This window comes from Mizuhopecten yessoensis, unplaced genomic scaffold (genome assembly GCF_002113885.1).
Source record: "Mizuhopecten yessoensis strain PY_sf001 unplaced genomic scaffold, ASM211388v2 scaffold716339, whole genome shotgun sequence".
NCBI classification, from domain to species: Eukaryota; Metazoa; Mollusca; class Bivalvia; order Pectinida; family Pectinidae; genus Mizuhopecten; species Mizuhopecten yessoensis.
This window is the reverse complement of record NW_018480067.1, coordinates 618,972-641,118: the sequence shown is the minus strand read 5'-3', so window position 1 is coordinate 641,118 and position 22,147 is coordinate 618,972. Positions and strand designations below refer to the sequence as shown.

General features: G+C 35.2%; 1 protein-coding gene across 1 annotated transcript; it reads left to right on the top strand.

The window, feature by feature from the left end:
- The first annotated feature begins 1,946 nt into the window (after positions 1 to 1,946).
- On the top strand, positions 1,947 to 10,224 carry LOC110443329 (sodium-dependent glucose transporter 1A-like). Its single transcript, XM_021487501.1, has 4 exons — positions 1,947 to 2,211; positions 6,652 to 6,842; positions 7,358 to 7,643; positions 8,192 to 10,224. Exons 2-4 carry the CDS (start codon positions 6,654 to 6,656, stop codon positions 9,310 to 9,312), a joined length of 1,596 nt encoding a protein of 531 aa, XP_021343176.1. The 5' UTR covers positions 1,947 to 2,211; positions 6,652 to 6,653; the 3' UTR covers positions 9,313 to 10,224.
- The last annotated feature ends 11,923 nt before the right edge of the window (positions 10,225 to 22,147 follow it).

Sequence of the window (22,147 nt, the reverse complement as noted above, 5' to 3'; positions counted from 1 at the left end):
ATGGTAATTTCATGATTGAAAAAACACAAACAGATTTCCTTATCACGTGAGAGGATAAGCATTTCCCGGAAAAGTTTATAATCTTAAGGAGCTGTTCCTTTATACAAAATTGCACATTCAAATATACCATTCATTGAAAGAACTGGAATTCCTTAGGGATTGATAAACCCTTACATTGTATATATGAAAATGGTTTCAATATCCTGTACCTTTGCCACATCTTGAAAATTAAACTGAAAATGTAGTCAGAAATTCAACATTGTTTCCCGTATTTTGAACAGACACTCCTTAACTTCACTGACACTGGACCTGGATAGTAATCCAAAAACACTTGTATCCATTATGAAGGATACACTCAGACTGGGCTATTGAGAATCTTACCTGGTTATGATGTAAATTATCTGCAGTGGAGGGTAGGTAAAAAGATTGTCCAGGTGAACATTTTTTACTAAACTTTTCTGTTTTGTTCGAGTTGGGAAGCATGCAGTAAGCCAGTTATTGCATGATTTCTCGTCACTCGGGACCTATTACACCCTCGCTTCGCTTGGGTGTAATAAGTCCCGAGTTACTCGAAAACCATGCAATAACCTTTACATACAGGTAAGGAAACCTCTCCATTTACCTGGGCTGTTACTGTCAAGTTTCCCCATGGTGGAGCTCATAGTAGATATAATATTGGTCATCAAGTTAACTTGTCCAATTTGGCATCTACAGTCCATAAAATCACACATTTTCTCTGACGTTACGTGTAAAAGTCATTGATATGGACCTGTGCCCAATATTTTATAAAAAAAAAAACACCTTTTAAGTTTGGTAGTAAAAATTTGATAAATTGTTCCACACCATATAACATACATATAATCGTCTACACAGTCGGGTGAACAGAACTCATTCCGAATAAGAATGTATGAATAAACATGGCCATTACCAACAATTACGAGCATGGAGCATGAATTTGGACACACACTTACGTTACGTAACTGGAAGATTGAGACACAACGCTGAAGTTACGAATAGATATAACTGTACGTAGATAAGATGTTGTGACCTAGTGTACAAACATGCACATTACCAACTATTACGAGCGTTTACGGCCACTGTGTTACAATAGTTTAAGTAACCTAAACGTATCACGTAGTGAACACTGCATATATAACATTGCTTTTTTAATTGCATATCATTATTTTAGGCCGCTTTTCCACAATTAAGTGATCCATTTTGGGTTTGCTGACCTCATGTATTTTGCGATTAGACAATGACAAAACCTTTAAATATATTTATATATTGTTTGATGGTCTTAAGACTTATAATATTTTTTTCCCGTGAATACAATAAAAAATAATCATGATCAACAATTCCTTACAGAACTATGATCTTACGATGAGATTAATCGACTATGAACTCTTGTCTTTTGTAAACCTAATCTGACTGTATATCAATTTTAAATATGAAATTTAATATCCCTTGCAAATTCAACTGTTACATGAGAATAATTTTGTATATATCTTATCTGAGACGTTCTTCTGGTTAATAAATAATATGTATATTGTCATTGGTTCAAGATTTGTTTTCCTTTAAAATGTTTTAAATCACATATGCAACGACAAAACAACTTTATATAATCTTTATTTTTCATGAATGGCGAGTACTGCAGTTTGCTGTCAAACTGCGAACCTATATATATATATGTCGACTAAGTGTACGAACGCACGAGTGTGGAATACGTTCACACGTTGTATGACTGGCGTGTATCAAATTATTTTCACCAGATCAAAGCTATTGCTGTTAATATCGATTCTTTTGTGTGGCGAGACTTCATGTTGGCTAGCATACCCTCAAACACATGTGAGGGCACACACACATGTGTGTGTCGATGAATCACGTGTTATCTTACAGCTGTTAAAGTTACGGTACGTGTGCACATTACATACAGCGATTGTGTATAATCTCGGAACCACATTATGTGTATAGCGAGTCGACAACATACACAACACCGACGATAAAAGAAAAAACTACACTTTGAACACCACCTTATTCTATGTCAATATCACACGAAATTATATCGTCACTCAAGCCAAGAGGAAACCACGATATTGTTTAACTAAAACTACCGTGACAAACGCGAAATAATTTACAGTCAGCATGGCTCCGACATAGCACCAGGATTGGGCCACGAATCTATTGATCCACGTGTGGGACTGGACACAAAGGGTGAGCAAGTACAGATTGTTTTAATGTTGGATTTTGTCTGTCCTTTGTTACTCTGGTTGCTTGTATTTCATGTACTGTCTCGCTGTTTAGTATTTTATAACTTAAAAAAGTACGTAGTTAAATCTCGTAGTTTGTATGTTGTAAATTTTTTAATAAATATATTTAAAATATTTTTATAACCGATGTATATAATTAAGTAAGTAATGTAAAAAGAAAACTTCTCAACAACGAGTCTTAATTAAGTACTTTCATCTCTTCCGGGAGATTCTTCAGACTGTTTAGTTATAAGTATATAACTATGACGAACAGCTGTATGTTGTTCCGTTTCTTCTTATTATTATTATTACAGTGTATTATTATTATTATTATTATTTCTTATACTATGGTAATGCGATCCTTTTCTGATGCATATTATGGGGGCAGTTTGGGGGACATCCGTAATGGTCCCCCATAACAATTAGTACTTGTTTATTTTTGGCTTACTATTTCTATTATCAAAGTTTGAAGGCGCAATCACCTGTGTGTGTGTTACAGGCATCATTCTATTTCACCAACTTTTGTAGTAGCATGCTGGTTAGATATATACATATATTTTCATTTTCAGTGGTGGTATATGATTTATTTATAAATTATGGACTTTAATTGAGGTCAATATGTGGCTATATGAACATGAGAAAGTGATATTGACCGAGACGAAATCGAGGTTAACATTTCTTTCGCAGGTCTATTACCCCATATTTATGAAAATAAATGTCTTCAATTATTATATAAGAGGATAATGATGTTTTTATAATTAAACAAGATTGAACGTATACAAATATTTACGGAGGATATTACTGCATTTGGTAGAGTGTATTGTTACAATTGAAGTGATGTCATAAAGTAAATATTAATCTGCTGTTTCTAAAAATTGGAACGAAGAGAAAGTAGGAAATATTACAATATAATAAATGGTGATATATGATATAGTATGCTGTTAAAACTCGTTGTATATGATATATCAATATGCGGTTGAAATATGGGTGGAAGTACATGTATATAGAAAGTTTCTGATTATAGAACAACTTGCTATGTCCCTTGATCCAACACTTTTATTGTTTTATTAGGTTATGTTAAAACTTTCGAGAACTATATATATGCATGTATATTACTAGACAAACAACCTGATGTTGAAAACCAGCTCCTCTCACCTTTTACCTTATTGATACGGTTATTTCCGGAAAGTTACTGAAGTGGTGTTTTATTTTCAATCGGACTAACTCCCTGGGTGGGTATGGGGCTTCACTTTACTTTCTATTTAGTTAAAGTGATATTATATTTCTACAATGATATAAAGAAAATCGATGTAGTAATATAAACTAACCATGATGGTGATATCAATAATTAATAAGGCGATGTCATCTGTTCAGTTGCAATTTCATTTCATTATCCATATGATGGCTGTTTATAAGTATATGAGAAATGGATGATTTCACTACATGAAGATAGTGAATTCATTTTAATATGGTGATATCGCTATAATGAGTATGTGACATAGCCGATCCAGTTTGGCTGTATCAGTAAGATATAAAAAATATAATGATTGGAGCACAATAGGTAACTCCCTCGGCGTGAGGAATAACTTTCTTCGGCGGAGGGACCAACTCAAAAGCCGGAATTTGTAGCTAGGGCGAGTTTAAGTTTTTCTTAGAAGATTAAACTTGATGTTTATTTATTTTTATTCTACCTGCAATTTATACTATTTAAAAAGTCAAATTGTTATAACAACTTTATCCTCGCTTTTACCTTGACTCCGCTGTTAAGGGAGTAAGTCATCTATCAGTCGTGAGCGTGGTCCGAAAACTAACCCACTCGGCAGTTTCCGTAACCTCCTCACAGAAATGGCAAAAGCCATTAGATTAGAGGTTGGCGGAGATTGCACTGACCTGACCATCCTTGCTATTAATATAAAAAGAGTAGATAGGTTTTCGGAACTTGCTGTTTGATTTATTCTGATTTTTGAAATATGTATACTTTGTTTCAGTATAATGAAATCAGTATGTATTTGAAGAATATATCAAGTTTCTGATTCCCCGACTATATTGTAATGAAGTTGATATTGCTGAAGGTTTAATTTCCCATACTAAAAATGTTAGATTTTCAGTATTTGCTTAATTCCAAAGAAAAGGAAACATATTTTCCTCTTTGTGCCATACATACACTTATGGAGTGCAACAGCGGATTACAAACTCACTAAATGAAAAATTATAAATCACATAACCCAGTAAATGAAGATCATCATATCTCGGCTAGACATATATGCACACAAACAAATATCTATCGAGGTCAAGGTCATTAAAGATGTGGAAATAGCATGCGCTCAGGAGAAGATTAAACAGTCAATAACTAAGCAATGCTCATATGTATGGGATGTTTAGGAAAGATGAATTTTCAGTAGAACATTTTATGTTAATTCGGTTGAATCGAATAGCTTAAGTACGAACTACAAAATGTAGAATACGATTAATTTCTCAGTAAATGGTTTATGTAAAACGACCACCTTAAAAGAGACCGAGTTCTATTTGTATTGGGGTTAAAAGTCTTCGGAAAAGTCTGGGTCATATGAGGACGGGTGCCTAGGGAGACACAGAGGGGAAAAGAGAGTAGAGAAGAAAGAAAGAAATGATAAGGGTAGGAAGGAAAGATATGATATACAACTGTAAAAGTATCGGATCTCGGGATGTAGCAAGCTTATGGTTCCCCTCCATAAGAAACTTGTATGTCCCACAATACATAATTTAACTGAAATACGATGATTTGCAACGTTAGTGATTTGTGTAAAAACACTACTTTAAAAGATATCGATGTTTGTTTTTATTGGGATTTTAACATTCCCTTTACAGTCAGGGTCATCACGAGGCGGGTGGCTAAGGGGATACAAGCAGATAGAGAGAGTAGGTAGGAAATATAGAAAAAGAGAAATGTAAATATTGGCCCCTTCATTGCCCTCTTAGTAGAAGACACAGGGAAAATTAAATTCCCGACAATACAGTGGCCCCATATGTTTTGCCTCACGACGACATGTGGTGGGTTTGCGCCTACTAGGTAGTTCTTTAGTTATCCAATGTTCCCGAGGGGGGCGGGGAGGCACATTAGTGGTAAACAAACAAGGACAAAACTACCACAGTGTCATCAAACCATGACAAAACAAACCACAGCGTAAAGACACACAGCGCAAGGGACAAACTGTACCACCGCGTTAATATATAACAAAAGATGGCCACAAGGTCGCCTTACAACGACAAAGTATACCACACACCATCACCTGGATAAAAGGCACAACGTCAACACAAAGACAAACATGGAGGCGCACTGAAGCTACAACACAAGGCCAGACCACCAACTGGACCAACACACGATGATAAAACACACACGAACGTAAGAACCCAAAGACAAATTAGACTACAGTGTGAACACATGTCATCCCATAATGACACAATATTCACCAGCGTCAGGACACACCAAAAGTAGAAATGACGTCAATACTCTAGGACCGATTATCCCACAGCTTCCACACAAGGACAAAATAATTCACCAGGTTTAATATACTAGGACAAAATAAGATCTTCCTTTAGCACACAATGAAACCACAGCTCCGTCAACAAACAATGACAAAACAAACCACAGCTCCGTCAACAAACAATGACAAAACAAACCACTGCTCAGTCAACAAACAATGACAAAACAAACCACAGCTCCGTCAACAAACAATGACAAAACAAACCACAGCCCTGTCAACAAACAATGACAAAACAAACAACAGCTCCGTCAACACGCAATGACAAAACAAACCACAGCTCCGTCAACACGCAAGGTCAAAAATAGCAAAGCACCAGTGCCTAAAGTTGCAAATACCACAACGCACAATGAGATCATTTACACCACCGTCAAAGCACAAGGGTAACATTGACTACAGCGCCAAGACATAAGGCCACAACATGCCACAGCGTTAGCACACAAGACCACAACATACCACAGCGTTACCACACTTAACACTCAAGAACACAATATACCACAGCGTCAACACACAAAAACAAAATTCTGACAGCGTCAGCACACAAGGACAAAATATCTCACGTCAACACAAACGACAGAATATACGACACGTCAATACCAAAAATAAAACTGATCGTTGACGTCATCATTTTAAAAAGACGTTATAATTTAAACATTGAATAGTACTGGTTCGATGACATACGCTACAAAATTTGGCGAAATGCTCAATTTTGAAAATGTTACAGTTAAGTCTATTTCAAATACGGTAATACTTTAATTTGGGATTCATATTGCCTATGAATGCCAAATAAAAGCAGACAAATGCTTAACTAATATTGTTTTAAACCGGGAACGTCGTAAACAGTTTGTTTCTAGTCGAATTCACTATATCAATTTGTTTTCCAGCAATGTCTTCCATCCTTACCGATTCGAACTTGAGCCTTGCTTTCCATAGTAACCATGACATCAGCAGGAAGCAAGCTGTGGCAGACCCTCCAGACGTTCCCACTGGAATGTGGTCTCGGATACAACACGATCCGATCTACAGACAAAAATTCATCAACACTTTGTGTTTATATGCCTCGTTTCTTGGCATGGTAATCGTTACAAGTATTTTTTTATCAATATTGAAAACTTACTCAATGGTTAAAGCATCAGCTCCTTATGATGTTTTGTTATACATATTTGTATTCAAAACAGACGCGATATGTCGGTTAAGCTATCAAGGATCCACGTACCTATGCTAAACAAAATAACTATGCATTTGAAACTTATTTTTCCGTCATGACTATAACTTTCATAAATCATTTTTAAAAAGAACAGTAAACCTTGGTCAGAAAGAAGAAAAACTTAATTAAATTCAAAGGAATATAAGAGTATAAGAGTATATCACAAACCTTTGCATCGTTCAGTCTGCCCTGTTGATACTTTCAGGAGAAAAAAATGCAAGTGATACCGCAATAAATTCATTTTTATATGTTTACTACTTACTGTATACAACCTTCACACAAATTTATTGATATACATTCGAAGACCGTATGTTTCTATTAGTCCCCAGCGAGGACGTTATTTAACATAACTACCCCAGTTGATTTTGTTGATTTTGTTCCAGAGCTTTGCCAAAGGCCAAATTGGACCCTCTTTCCTTGACCTACAAGCTATCAGTGGAGTAGGCCTAAAAGGGGGATCTGGTATGCTGACCACAATGTACATAGGCTATATGGCTGGAGCCATACTAGGCGGGATTCTGTACGACAAATTCAAACGATCACTCTTATTGGCCTTCGCCAAGTTTATATTAGCTTGTGCTTTAGTGGCCATACCCTGGTGTTCAATGTATTGGCTGATGGTAATGGCTTTCTTCTTCCTAGGAGCAACAGTAGGCGCTACCGACGCTAGTAAGTATATTACGGACAGAAATAAATACTTGAGGATAAGATAAATATATAGGTATATTCAAACACCATTTACACGCGCCAATACTGCCATGCACGCCCTTCTCGTCCCTATTACAGGCGCCGTAGCACGTTTACTTCCCAACAAATGACTCATAATCACGCATCGCCTTCTCCCGATCCATGATTCGAAAAGTCAAGTAAGACAGTTTTGTCATGGACATGAACGCAGATACATATATAAAACATTGTATATATCTTAATGTTAAAGTAAATGGAAAGTAACTCTAAGTTAGAAAAATGCCAAACATGAATATTAGAACTCTTTGTTGGAAAACAATAAGGCTTGGATTCTCTAAATTACAAACTTTTGTTCTACCCCTACAAACAGATAGCAATGTTTAACGCGTGAAATCACTGTTTAAATTCGTATCATTTGTTATTATTACTTTTCTCCCTATTGCCATATATCGCAAAATTCACCTCCATATTAGCACATCTGTTTCTTGTTAACATTTTGATTTAAACATTGCACTTTTTTATCTTTCCAGTTTGCAATGCTGAAATACAGTTTATATGGGGCAAAGATGGCAGACGTTTCATGCAGTGTTTACACTTTATGTATTCGTTTGGTGTAGCCCTGACGCCCCTCATTACGATCGCATTCCTAGAGGAGGCTCCGGACTCTGTAACGTCAGAAGGACAGTCAATATTTCCTCATCTACATAATAACACTGTGCTTAATTCCACAACAATCCTTAATATATCTGGAGAAGTGTTTATATCTCATCAAAGCAACACATCTCAAAATGGAAGCAGTATGCCTAATAAAGATACTGAATATGAAAGAAGTCCTGAATTATATAAAGCATATATAATAACGAGCTGTGTAATAATGACTGTCTTTGTAATGCAACTAAGCTTTTTCTTTCGTTATGATAGAAAAAAAACCACAATAACAAAGAAAGAAACAGAAAGTGTGACTACAACGAAATCAAGGCTGCCGTTGTCTATAAAGATACAAGCAATTCTCAACATGGCAGGTATTTTGGCACTAATATGCGGAATAGACGATACACTTGTGTCATTTTTAGCTACATTTTGTGTCAAAGAATTTGGATGGACTAAAACCGAAGGATCCTTGCTAACTTCCCTAACCTGTTTCATCGTTGTGATTGGAAGGTTCCTTGCAATCTTTTTGGTTGGTGTTATGTCACCGGTAACACTAGTAGGACTTCATAGTGTCATGACGGCCCTTGTTTTTATGGGAACTTATATATGTGTTTTGTTTAAATCTAATATAGGCCTCTGGATAGTAATGCCAATATTCGGTTATGCCAAAGCTCCGATTTTCGCGTGTATCTTTACCTGGACCGATGAGGTTTTTGTTCCAGTTACAGGAAGAGTTTCGTCCATGTTTTTTATCGTTATCACCGCAAGTATGGCGCTTAACCCACTGATCCTTGGCTTTCTCATGGAAAACTTCTCCAACGTGTGGTTCTGTTACCTCTTCTTTGGTGAAAGTGTACTTCTCGTATTGTTGTTCTTTACAGCTTTGCTTCTGACAAGACGGGTAAAACGATTATACGGTACAAACCACGACACAATGGCGATTGAAGTGAAAGTAGCTGAAACTCTTTTAGAAAAAAGGCCTGATATTACAAGTCAATAACATATCAGGTATCTCAAGTTTTATGTGTCAAATTACATTATTGAGAAAGAAATGTGTTTCTCACAAAACATTGTAGGTAGATATAGATCACTCATGAGTGGTGCAAACATATAAATGTTAACCCGAGGGTCAATTAAGCATTAAGTTTTTTTCCAGTAACTTAACTTAAGCATCTTTGCCCGACGGTTCAGATTCCACTGTCGGCATCATCAAGGAGTGATTGGCCTAGCTTTCTCACATACTGATCGAATGTAAAATATGTTGTTAAGGTGGAGGCAATGTACGTGCTATTATCGAAATCGATGAAATGAGTGCAAAACATTGATGACGCTGGTTACTCCACCTAAAATGGTGACACGATATAGCGACGCTTTTAGGATAATAGCGCGTGTGTGCTGTCTCCCCCTAGATAACTTTTCTTTCCTAACAAAACCGAGGATGCATTTGTGATATGTGAGAGATCAACCTGTCTTGACATACCCAGGGAAAACAGTTCAAACGCGTTTTTATGCTGAAACGTCACCACCGCGTCATCAATTTATGCAGCGTAACATGTCCAAGGATAACTTTAGCAGTAAACTTTGCCGAGATCTAAACTTCAAAACTCGTACCCTGGGGGTACAATTTCTTTGTCCACATCATACAGGAATGATGTATGTTATTAATGTTTCCGAGAATGCACCTGTGCAGTGTGGGAGAATAGATGTTATTTGTATTGATTTTGATTTCCGATCTTATACTTAAGATGCTATGGCTTATATTTCATTCTATATGTGAAGGAACAATATAGACGCCAAGGGATTTGTTAAGATATCAAGACAGTTTACAATGTGTTCGGTATTGAGGGGGGAAAGTGAGGAAAAAGGGTAAAGTCTTTAAAATTTTGATGATCGACCAGAAGAAATAAAATTAATTTCATTCAAAATGGATTTTGTCCTATTTTATTCGAAATTAGTTATTATTTTTATTTAAAACATCTAATGCAACATCTTGAAAGCTTATGTCAAGGCACCACGGCATTCGTCATCAACCTGTCAACTGTTCCTTTACGGAGACTAATTATTGTCAAGAACGGGTGAAGAGACTTGGGCCAAGTTAAGAAAACACATGAGCTTAATCCGAAAAGGAGAGGGGGGAGGGGTGTTAGATAATTTAAAGGCATCTTTAAAAACAGTTGTTTTTTGTAGCATAATTACTTTTGCCAATCTAAGAACTTCACGTAACATTGACAATAGATTAGAAAACTAGAAAAACACATGACTCTTTTGCTGCCCTTCTATTTTATTTACAAAAGAAAGCAAAATTAATCAAAGTACTGAAAGTACTCCAGACACATGCTTTCTTGATTATAACATTTAAGAAAAACGAACACAATACAGTCAGTAGAGATGCAGCTTAAACGCCATTTAAAGTTGCTGAAAATGATGTGAACGAATATTTACTCTTATCTAATGTCTGTGTTGGCAAAAGTCCGAAATGTATTTTCCCTCCGAAGACCAACAAGTACTGCTTCAAGAAGCTTTCAATTTCAATTTCAACAAATTTTATTGACAATATAAGCAATAGTCAATAGGATCAGACATCAGGCATAGCCTATCTAAGTCCTCTCCTTAAAGTGACAACAGGTGGTAAGAAACACAGACATATATTTGTACATTGATATGATGTTTGGGATAAGGGAAGTAACTCCTTGATGTAAACAGACTTGTTCAGTATTCTTGAGATATAGTAACCCTTTCACTAGGGATATTTAATTTGAGATATTTACTAGACTATTATCTTCAGTGAATAGTATCAAGTATCTGACAATGAGTTACTGGTATTCATATAAGGTAAACTGTTGGGTATAAATATTTGGTGATATTGGATTTATTCCCTCAACAGATACAGGCCATACAGTCCATATGTATAACACACTAGCCATCACACACTGTTAAGGATCAAAAGCCAATTTCAGCAAATAGATATATAATTTGTAAGTAGGGCTACACCAACTCCTGTAAGTAAAGTAGTAATTCTTTAATTAAATTGAAAGGAGTTACTCCATATCTTGATGTAAGCTTAAAAAAGAAGAAGAAAATAGAAAACATAAAAAAACACACAAAAAAAACACACAAAAATACACACAAAAATACACACACAAAAAAAGAAAGAAAAAACCCATCTAAGCTGCCCAGAGCCAATTTCATTCAATAGGTGTATATATACCAGCTAAATTAGTAATTATCAAAGGTAGAATAAAGTATCTAATTAATTCCATATTATATTACATTAGATATATCTTGTACTACTATATCATTGTAGTTCACTGTGGGAGGTATAAAGCTTTTATACATATAACTTGAAAGAAAATAAAAAGAATAAAAGAATAAAAAATAAATAAAAATGTAAGAATGTATAATTATGTTCCAAAAAATAGTAAGGGTAAGTCAAATATTATATTAATGAAAATCTTTTTGACTGCGATATAAAGTTTGATACTTGAGATAAGATATCTCTATTTTGTAAATCATTACAACTATTACAACCATTTATTAGGACATTTATACACAGATGATTGTGAGTGTGATGATTCAAACTCTGTTGGAGAGTCTGGCGAATATTATTATATTGATTACATTCAGAAAAATAATGTGCAGCAGTTTCGAAAGATCCGTTACACTCACACATTGGAGATTCAATTAAGTGATCTTTATAACGATCATAATTTAGATTACTAGCATTATTTCTTAATTGGCAAAGTATAATGTTTACATCACGATTGCCAAAGTATTTAAAAACATCATTTGTTTCAGATTTCATATATTGCTTTGTAGTTAGTAACCTTTTTAACTGTGTGGTAGATTGGATGCTAGTAATATCTGGGGCAAGTCTATTCATTTCATTTAGCATGGACGGAAAAAAACTTTCAAAATATTTTACAGTACGACATAAAGGGGGGTCAAATAATCTGTTTGTTCGGAGGGGATATCTGTCAAGGGTTTCATCATGAATATATGGTTGAATAATTTCTCTTAGGTAATCTGGGGTTTCATTATTCATTATTCTATACATTAAAATTAGTTTATGTTTATTTCTTCTGCAGCTCAAAGTTTCCCATCCTAATTCCTTGTATAATTTATCATGTGATGTCCCTCTACGTAAACCTGTAATTAATCTTGCAGCCTCTAATTGTATTGATTCTAATAAGATTCAAGAAGCTTTGGGCTCTGCTTCTGCCATAAATAAAGAGTTAACTTCCGAATGAATAATTATATGACTGTTGCTCCTTAGTACGTATTGGTAGAGGGTGAAACATAAATTTCCTACAGACCAGCAGCAGTGCACGAGTGTCACAAATGTCTTTAGGTCAACTAGGATTTTGCCATGGGTAATATGTCAGTAAACACCTCCTCGCATGATTATGTAAATAGTAACAGCATGAAACTTAAATCTATTTCTATATCCTCCATCCGGGAACCGATGGGGGACTAATTAACATTGTGTCATAAAACAATAATCTCACTTCAAATAAATATTGTAATACATCAAACTTCAGTTATCAATTTTTATGCAAAAAATAGGGTAGGCTTGTGAAAGTGATTTTGAGTTCATATTTTTCTGATATTGAAAATATCATTTTCTTACGCTCGTTAATTAGGGGTATAGCATGGAATCCATTCTACAATAAGTCAGTCAAGTGTATTGTGTGTTATCATGAAATGTGCTAAGGCAACAGTTAATCACAGTCCCCAACATTTTCCAAGTTTAGGGTCAATTAAGCTTAACCAGTGCTTGCTAATTTCACATCATGTGAAATGTACTAGACTTGCCAGGTAAATTCCCATGGACAGTTACATGCTGTGTTATTACTAATAGTATATTATATACAGATTTTCAAGCCTCTTGTGGTTTAATACTGCTCTGTAAGTTACAGAAGTATGTTCATGAAACTACACACTGGCGTATTGCATGTATGTGTATTTATACAAGTATTTGATACACAAACAGTTATGCCAGTGGTCTTGGACAGCGTGGGGTTGGGGGCCTCCTCAGCAAATACATCTCAAAGAAATTTGTATCGGAAAGTCCCCCATCTTTCATAACTTCCTCATTTAGATATATTTCTTCAAATATTTGGCAATTTTCAACTTTAACATACAAGTTTGTATTTGGATTTTAATATTGGTTGTAACCTAAAATAAAGTTCTGATTCCAGGACATACCAATACGAGGCTCGATACCCATAAAGGGGGCCCCATGAACTGTTGCAAAATGCACCAACCGATGAGGAAAGTGACTAGGTGGGGAGGATATGTGAGGGAGCTATGGCCTCAACTAGAAAGGAAGTCTCCATCAAGGAAGTGGTAATTAGTAAACACAGAAACAAACCCTAGTGGTAAATAGCAAACACATAAACAAACCTTAGTGGTAAATAATAAACACATAAACAAACCCAATGAGTTTTTGATGAGAGATCATGTATTCCCGGTGTATGTATAAATATGTATATGTGATAAAATGGCTTTGATGGACACTTTTGAATCCATATTGGGCCACAACTGAACAGCATGTATACGATGTCTGGCAGTCATGCAGTCCATTTAATGTTCACGTGTTAAATCTTTATTGCACCATAAAGTTTTGCACAAAATTAAGTTAGATACCTGTCTTGGCAAGCCACCTTGTACTCTCCCAACTTGCATTTAAGTAAAATGCCAGAGTGGAATGAATCATGAACATTTACATGTATTTTAATTTTCACCAAAAAAAAAAAAACCTGTTTATCCAGGGCCATCATGCAAGAAAAAGATTCTCGGATTAAAAACTTTAAATTTACTCAAAACATAATATATTGACTTCAGCATCAAGGTGACAGTGCGTCAGAGACGTGGACTATATATTGGCTTTATACAAGCTTGGGGTGATACATAATATCATTCTGGAGTTTCATTTATAATGCACACTGTCTATTTCGGAACAACTTAACATGTTATTCACTGATTCAGAGTACGTACCTTGCCACGCAATCTTTACAAAAGCATTCAGTTAACACGTCGAGATACTCGATGATGCAGACGGCATAGTACCGCAATATGAGTGCCAATCGGCAATCGAAGGGATGAGTGCTCAGGGATTTCAAGCCCCCGCCAATTCAATAAACTTTTGCCAATATTTCCTATGTCATGCATTGCACCACAGGAGTCCGAAACTATGTCAGAAATAAAAATAAAAATAACAACACAGTGGAAACCGCTTATTATGAAATTCTATTTGCTTTGGAAACTTGAGCAATAATACAAATTAATGAAGTAATAATTGAAATCAATTGCTAATTGTCATTAATATCGGCTTGTTGAAAAAATTCGAGAAGATTTCATTTTTTCGACGTAATGTAAATTCTACTTTTACTTTTCAAATAACTTCGAGCAAGAACTATGAACTCCCGTTATACTTCATCCTCGCTAACGATATCGTAATGTTACAGTTAATAAGATGAAAGAAGTGATATAAATAGTCATGATATACCTACTTTGCACCGCGAAGTTGCATTACATTTTGGCCCATAAGCGGCATAATATTTTGCCGCGCTATGTAAATTACGATCACGTGACAATTACATGCATCGTAAGTCGTGCGGTGAAATCAAATTGCATAGAAACAATAACAACTAAAAACGCCTTTTTTTAATAATATCCAAATATTCTTTTCAACGAAAATAGTGTATAGTGTAAATAAAACAGTCGTCGTTAGTTGTTTACTTTGGATCGACTTCCGGCACCATGCTGTCAGGACGGCATGCCCCGATTTTGACACTTTTCAACGTAGACACGGGAAAATCAACATGTAATGCAATAGAAAATAGGGAAACCATTGCTTAAATGATTAAAAACACACGTCTTCCTTCTGGAGTAATATTTTCATTGAATCGGCATGATTTTCTCGCATGATGTATCAAGGCAACCGTTAATACTTTAATGGAAGGCATGCTCGTTTTCTTATCAGAATTTGTGGCAAGAAATGTCGATAGGAGCCACGTAAGAGATGATTTTAATCCGATTGGCCTAATCATTCCATTTCATACACAGTGTATTTTCGATAGCAATTGACTACCGCACATGTTTTGTTATGACTAGAAAGCGATGGTCGATCTATTGTTTTCCCCTGACGGGGGTGAAGCAAGGTGTGAAAGCTGGGGTCAACATTTTGCCCCCGTTTTGATTTCTTTTATTTTTTACCATATGTAGATACGTCAAAATGATTTATAACTGCATGAATGATTATTCATAATTACAACTGATAACCGTAGAGGACCTCCTTGCATAACACCAGGTAGGGTATCCTTACAAAATGACAAATAAATGCCACAGGTGAACGTCATTTTGAAAATGAATTATAATAGTGTACAGTGCATAACATTACTGTTATTTTGATACTAAAAATGTGATATTGGTATACATGAAGTTAGCAAAGTGATACTTTTAATAAAAAAAACATGCAAAATTTTCACAAAATTTAAAACATAACCAACATTGTCAACTTGCCTTTATATAGTTACAATGGTAGTCTATATTTCAAACTTCTTTAAAAACTTGCCAGATATATATTCTGTCTACAGAATAATTTTTGATGAAATATCAAAACCGGTAAAGTATTTTTCCAGCATGCCAAACATGATCAAAGGCCAATTTCACATAAGATATTTTTGATTATTAATGTTTATTATATGGTTAATGCCGATACATTTTCTGTTTTTGTATTATACCAAAACACTTTATTATATTACGTATGTTTGAAAGTCATGTGCAACAGTAATAAATCATGAATATGTATTCTGTCAAAGTAATCGTTCCTTTGGAGAACTACTTAAGGTTGAGATTGTGTTATAGACAATGATATGCAATAATATAAAAATAATAACATAATTTTAATAGTAAAACTACTATACACTTAATTATACCCCCTGCAACGAAGTTAGGGGGGTATACTAGAATCAGCGTGTCTGTCCGTCTGTCAATCCGTAGAGAAAAGTGTGTCCGGACAACCCCTTCTAAAGAAATGGACCAATTTCAAGGAAAGTTCCCAGATATTATAACTAAAACCTGAAGTTGTGCTTATAGGTATTATTTTTTTCATTCTTATCATTGTTTTACAAAATTATGGCCCTTTGTTGAAAAATCCTTGTCCGGACATTCCCTCCAAAACCAAGGGGTCAATTTCAACGAAAGTTTTCAGATTTGATATCTACTACCTGGTGTTGTGCATACAGGTATTGTTTTTTCAATCTGACCCTTTTTTTTACGGAGAAATGACCCTTTGTTGAAAAATACTTGTCCAGACAACTCCTCCAAAACTATGGCGCCAATTCATAACGGAAGTTTATTTATATGGTACCTCCCGTGACATTGCGCATCCCAGTAGTACGTTTTCATTCCGACCTTTTAAGAGGAGTTATGACCCTTTGTTGAAAAAACCTTTGTCTGTCTCATAAACTACAGGACCGATTTCAATGAAAGTTTACAGATATGGTAATTACCCCCTGATGTCGTGCACCAGGGTAGTATTTTTTCCTTTCGACCAATTTTTAAGTAGTAATGGCAGTTTGTTTAAAATCTTTGTCTTGACAACCCTTTCTTAACTACTAAGACGATGTCAACAAAACTGGTTCATTTGAGCTAATAAGATTTGGTATGTAAGAATGTTTGGAATTGGGATGGAGTACAGGAAGTGTGTCAGTGACCTTTTTACTTAAATATAACTGATGGGTAAATATGGATTGCTTTGCAATGCTTTGTCTTAGTTAGCCTTTTGCTTACAGTTCTAATTTTAATAGGAGCGGTTGGTATTAGTTAATCTTTGACTCACAGTTCTATTTATCATTTTATTTTGCCTAGTGCCCATTTATTAAACAAAATATGAGGGAATATTACATTAATTTATATTGTTAACTCTATACAAATAAAGCAAGGAAAGATATCCTTGTCTGACTCCCCATACAAACATTTAATTTTAGCAAATTTGATTTTGTGACCTTGAACGAGGGTCAAGGTCATCAATGTTTACAAAACCTAAATCCATTCACATGAACAACCTCCTTGTCAAATATCAAGACCCAATGATCCATGGTCATGAAGACACACAACGTAAAGGAAAAGTGGAAAGAAAGCTATGATTTTCTTATTTTTGAATCAGAAGTGTTATATGACAAATTTACCGGTTGTCAATTTTTTGAAATTCCTGATGTTAAAAGTTATTACTGGTAGCCAACTTTCAAGCAAGTATGAAAAATAGACTAGTTTTAGAACTATGTAAATTAACGTGTCAAAAAAGGAAATTTTCTCATTAGGAACGAAATTTCACATACCTTTCTGCTTAAATATTCAATAAAGAGAACAACTCTTTCTTGGAATAGTGTAATATTTGGTATCAAAATAACAGTTGGAATATGCTACGCATGGTGATGATACAATTTTATAGTAAATATGTCATTTAAATTATCTAGGATGAATTGTATTACCGCACCTTTAACACCCACACAGGTGTAAGTCAATGAGGTCCCATTTATCATAAAATGAATTCTGAAAAATAACTGTTCCTGATTTAAGCTTCCTATATCCATACCTTTTTGTATTTATCTTGTTTGGAAATTCCAAGCGGGGGCCGACGCTAATGTTAAATCTCCATAGGCGTTGACCCTACCTTTGTACCTGGAGTGAACAATTGATCACCTCGGGCGAGGTACAGTTAGCCCGACCTAAGGTTCAATTGTCCAAGTGTCAAACACGGACAACTTACCTGAATTTTTACCTTGTAAAATCCATTAACGGCAGAAAAAATGATATATTAAGCGGGGTCCAAACTTCGACCATATCATAATAAACTATTTGTTGTGCTTAGTTATAATAAGCGACATAATAATAAGTAGGTTCCACTCTAGTACAAAAAAAAATCCTATGATATAGCAAAGATATATTTTCACAACATAAAACAGTAAATAGAAACACTGCGTTTTTAAATTGAATAAATGTGTAACAAGTTTGTAACAAACATATATTTCAATCCCTGTCTCGAACACACCACATCATGGTCTATTAGTATTGAAAAAATATCTTGTGATGTGCATGTTTGATAGAGAAAATATCGCACTCCATCTTTTGCCGTTCATTATCTGTAAACAATTCATGGATATTATCAAATATTATGTGTATTTTCCAAAGACGTATATATTACAATATATACGTCTCTGCTAGTGCTTCTTTTAATTTTGCGGCACAAAATCATCTAAAATCTTACTAATATTACATCCGAGGGATATAAAGCTGTGTGCTAACTCACAAATATGGTTCGACCCTACAAATAGACCGACTTCATTTAAATCTGGCTGATCAGATTAGTCCAATGTTCTACTAAGGGAGATAAGGTTTTGCCGAAATACAGGTAAACCGCAACGATGACCTTCGGCCACTCCAGCCAGCTCGGCTGTTTGCTGTTTGACGAGTAGCTAAAGTTATCAAAGCATGGTTAGCTTTACAGTTCTTTTCTTGTGTTAATGTATTGGTCCTGTCGATCTATTCTGTGACTATACTGAAAGGGACAGAATATGTGGGAGAGAGTTTCTCAATTCTGCCGGAAAGAAGTCATATTCAAGTGGTCAGTGGTATAATTTCAGGCTTATTTGCAGTGGTTATTTTTGTGATATAAAGCAAAACGTTAGTGACTCAAACAGTGCATAGGTGGTGGGCACGTCTATCAAAAAAAAATTGAATATATAAAACTAGAAAGGTGAGGAACTCAGCCCCTACCAGCGGCTGGCAAAATTGAGGTAATTTTGTTTGAAGTGTCACAGAAATTTTATCCGCTAAAATCCTTCCCACAGCGTAGTCTCGATCGAAAGTAGGGACATTAATCTTTAAATGACACCCATTATATATCTTTAAAACAGTGTAGTTATTTCGTAAGCAGTTTCGAAGCTTGCAAAAATCACCGATTTGTGTTACCTCGGACACGATCCGGAACATTTTTTCGAAACAAATTCTTCATTCGGTACACAGAATAGCGGACGACGTAACATTAATAAACCATGGTATACTCAAAGATAAGGTCAAAACAAACTTGCTTACTTGTTTTACGCACCACTAAATTTCTCCTCTCGTGTCCCTCAAGTATTTTCTCCGCAAGATTTCACTTTCAGCACTCCTTCGTCCACCATCTTGGAGAATTTTATAATATGCAAGCTGATTGGTCGAGCTATTTTCGTCTATTTTTACCCGGCCGTTAGACCAATCCGCTTGCGTGTTACATATTATAAAATTCTCCAAGATGGTGGACGAAGGAGTGCTGAAAGTGAAATCTTGCGGAGAAAATACTTGAGGGACACGAGAGGAGAAATTTAGTGGTGCGTAAAACAAGTAAGCAAGTTTGTTTTGACCTTATCTTTGAGTATACCATGGTTTATTAATGTTACGTCGTCCGCTATTCTGTGTACCGAATGAAGAATTTGTTTCGAAAAAATGTTCCGGATCGTGTCCGAGGTAACACAAATCGGTGATTTTTGCAAGCTTCGAAACTGCTTACGAAATAACTACACTGTTTTGAAGATATATAATGGGTGTTATTTAAAGATTAATGTCCCTACTTTCGATAGAGACTACGCTGTGGGAAGGATTTTAGCGGATAAAATTTCTGTGACACTTCAAACAAAGTTCCCTCAATTTTGCCAGCCGCTGGTAGGGGCTGAGTTCCTCACCTTTCTAGTTTTATATATTCAATTTATTTTTTGATAGACGTGCCCACCACCTATGAACAGTGTGATGGGAACTATGTACTGTAGTTGGGTTGGAACACTACAGTAAGTAGGTCAGAGGAAACCAACCGCTTCGGGGAAGAGTGCGGAAGGAACAATTTCAGCAAGCAGAGCATCGTCAGAAAATTAATCAGTACATTTTTTATTAATTGTTTACTCACAAAATACATGCATCAAGTTTTTTCACATTCATATGGCGTCACTACGGTATGAATGAAAATGCTAGGGGTCGCTGCCAAAACATTTGCATATGAATGAAATGTGAATGAATGACATCCAAATAAGGAGATATCATCTGCCATATAAGGACAGAAAGACTATATATAGTCATAGATGGCGTATGTATCGATAGTGCAGTTCCACGTTAAGCAAATTTCGTAGTATGCGCGACCCCTAGACACTTTTTTCTTTGTGATGTCGTAATGTTTTATGTGTATGATATATACTTTTTAAACTTTGCCTGGATTGAGATAGCATACTGTAAAAAACATTAACATGTAACCAAAATATCACTTGGGTTACAAACGCATTTTGACAAACATTTTGAATATACTGAATACTACACAGTGATGAACGAAAATATCCGAATAATTAATTCTATAAAGAAATCCGAGGCACATCGAATTAGCTACTTCTGTCTTTTTCGTGTGTCCTATTCACAAACTCATATTAATAAGAATTGTATTTTTAATTTCCCGGAATTGGAGCCGATAAAGAAAGAAAACATTAGTCAATAACATTGCGAGTGTTTTGTTACAAATGGGGTTAATCACAAATATAAAAACAAGTGGTTTTTCTTGATATATTTTAACATTGTGGGAGAAAGCGGTCCCAAATCTCGTAATGGTTGATTATTATGTTTATCTAACTCGCTTTTTTCAGCATTCAATAACACAAATATCTATTGACAGATAAACGGAGATTGAAGTCTAGCGTACAAGTACTTATGTAACCTATGACCTCTTCCCTTGACCAACTGACCCATGTAACCTCTGACCCAACTGGCGATTTACTAACGCTTGATCAGATATGAACATATGTGTATCTCCAGTAGAATAGTATGTTCTGCGTCGTTTGTGTGAACTTCACTTTATTTTGAGAGAACCCATGTAACACAAGAAATACAAAAGGTAAAAAAAGGATAATCTGCCTCGGATGTAAGTAATTAATGTAAGTAAGCTGTAGAGTAATTATGACTAATCAACATGTAAGAATTGACCATACGAGACGCAATCACAAACAAGATATCAGTTACTTATAAGACGTAAGTTAAATTGTTACTTATTCGTATTTAAATAAGTGCAAAGTTTACCTTTCAATGCTGTATTTCAAGATAATTATGTGTTTCAATATCGTCAAAACTCAAACGATGTTGAAAATCAAATGAATTTACTGATATACAGCATATAAATCTATTTTTAGATTTGTTTACGGTCTGTCCGCTATCATGTCGAAGAGGTCACTGACGTATCAACGCTAGTGTATAAAAGGACATTGGTCACCTTAATCCGGGGTATTAAGCCTTTGACCTATCCAGTTATTTATTAGAATAGAACTTCGTTCCAGACCGTAATTACAAAAGGCAGTTTCGAGTGTTTAGTTAGTATATTGGCGAGATATATAAAAATGCAACCCCTTCTGGATACGTTCTTGTGGTAAGGGAAACCAGACACTCAGCTTTATAATGTCTTCCGTTTTTCTGTTTTACTTATAGTTTCATTTAATGACAAAAATATTATTCTACATTATGCAAAAAGGACGAGGAGACGAGACAAACAAACAATAAATAAATAAACCTTACCTAAAGCAGAAGACATTCTCCCGTTGATTCCAGGTTCTTCAGTAAAGCACGACTGGAGATGGTGGTATTGGCAAAAAGAAACCTTTTAATGACTGATGTCATCCGATTCACAAACATTTAACATTTTCAAATCTCAAACTGAATAGGTCCAATTCAAGTTGACAATACTTAACAGTTCCAATAGTATTTGCCTTATAATCGAGTGACACCATCTTACATGTGTTTTTTGATAGATTTATAGATACTATAAA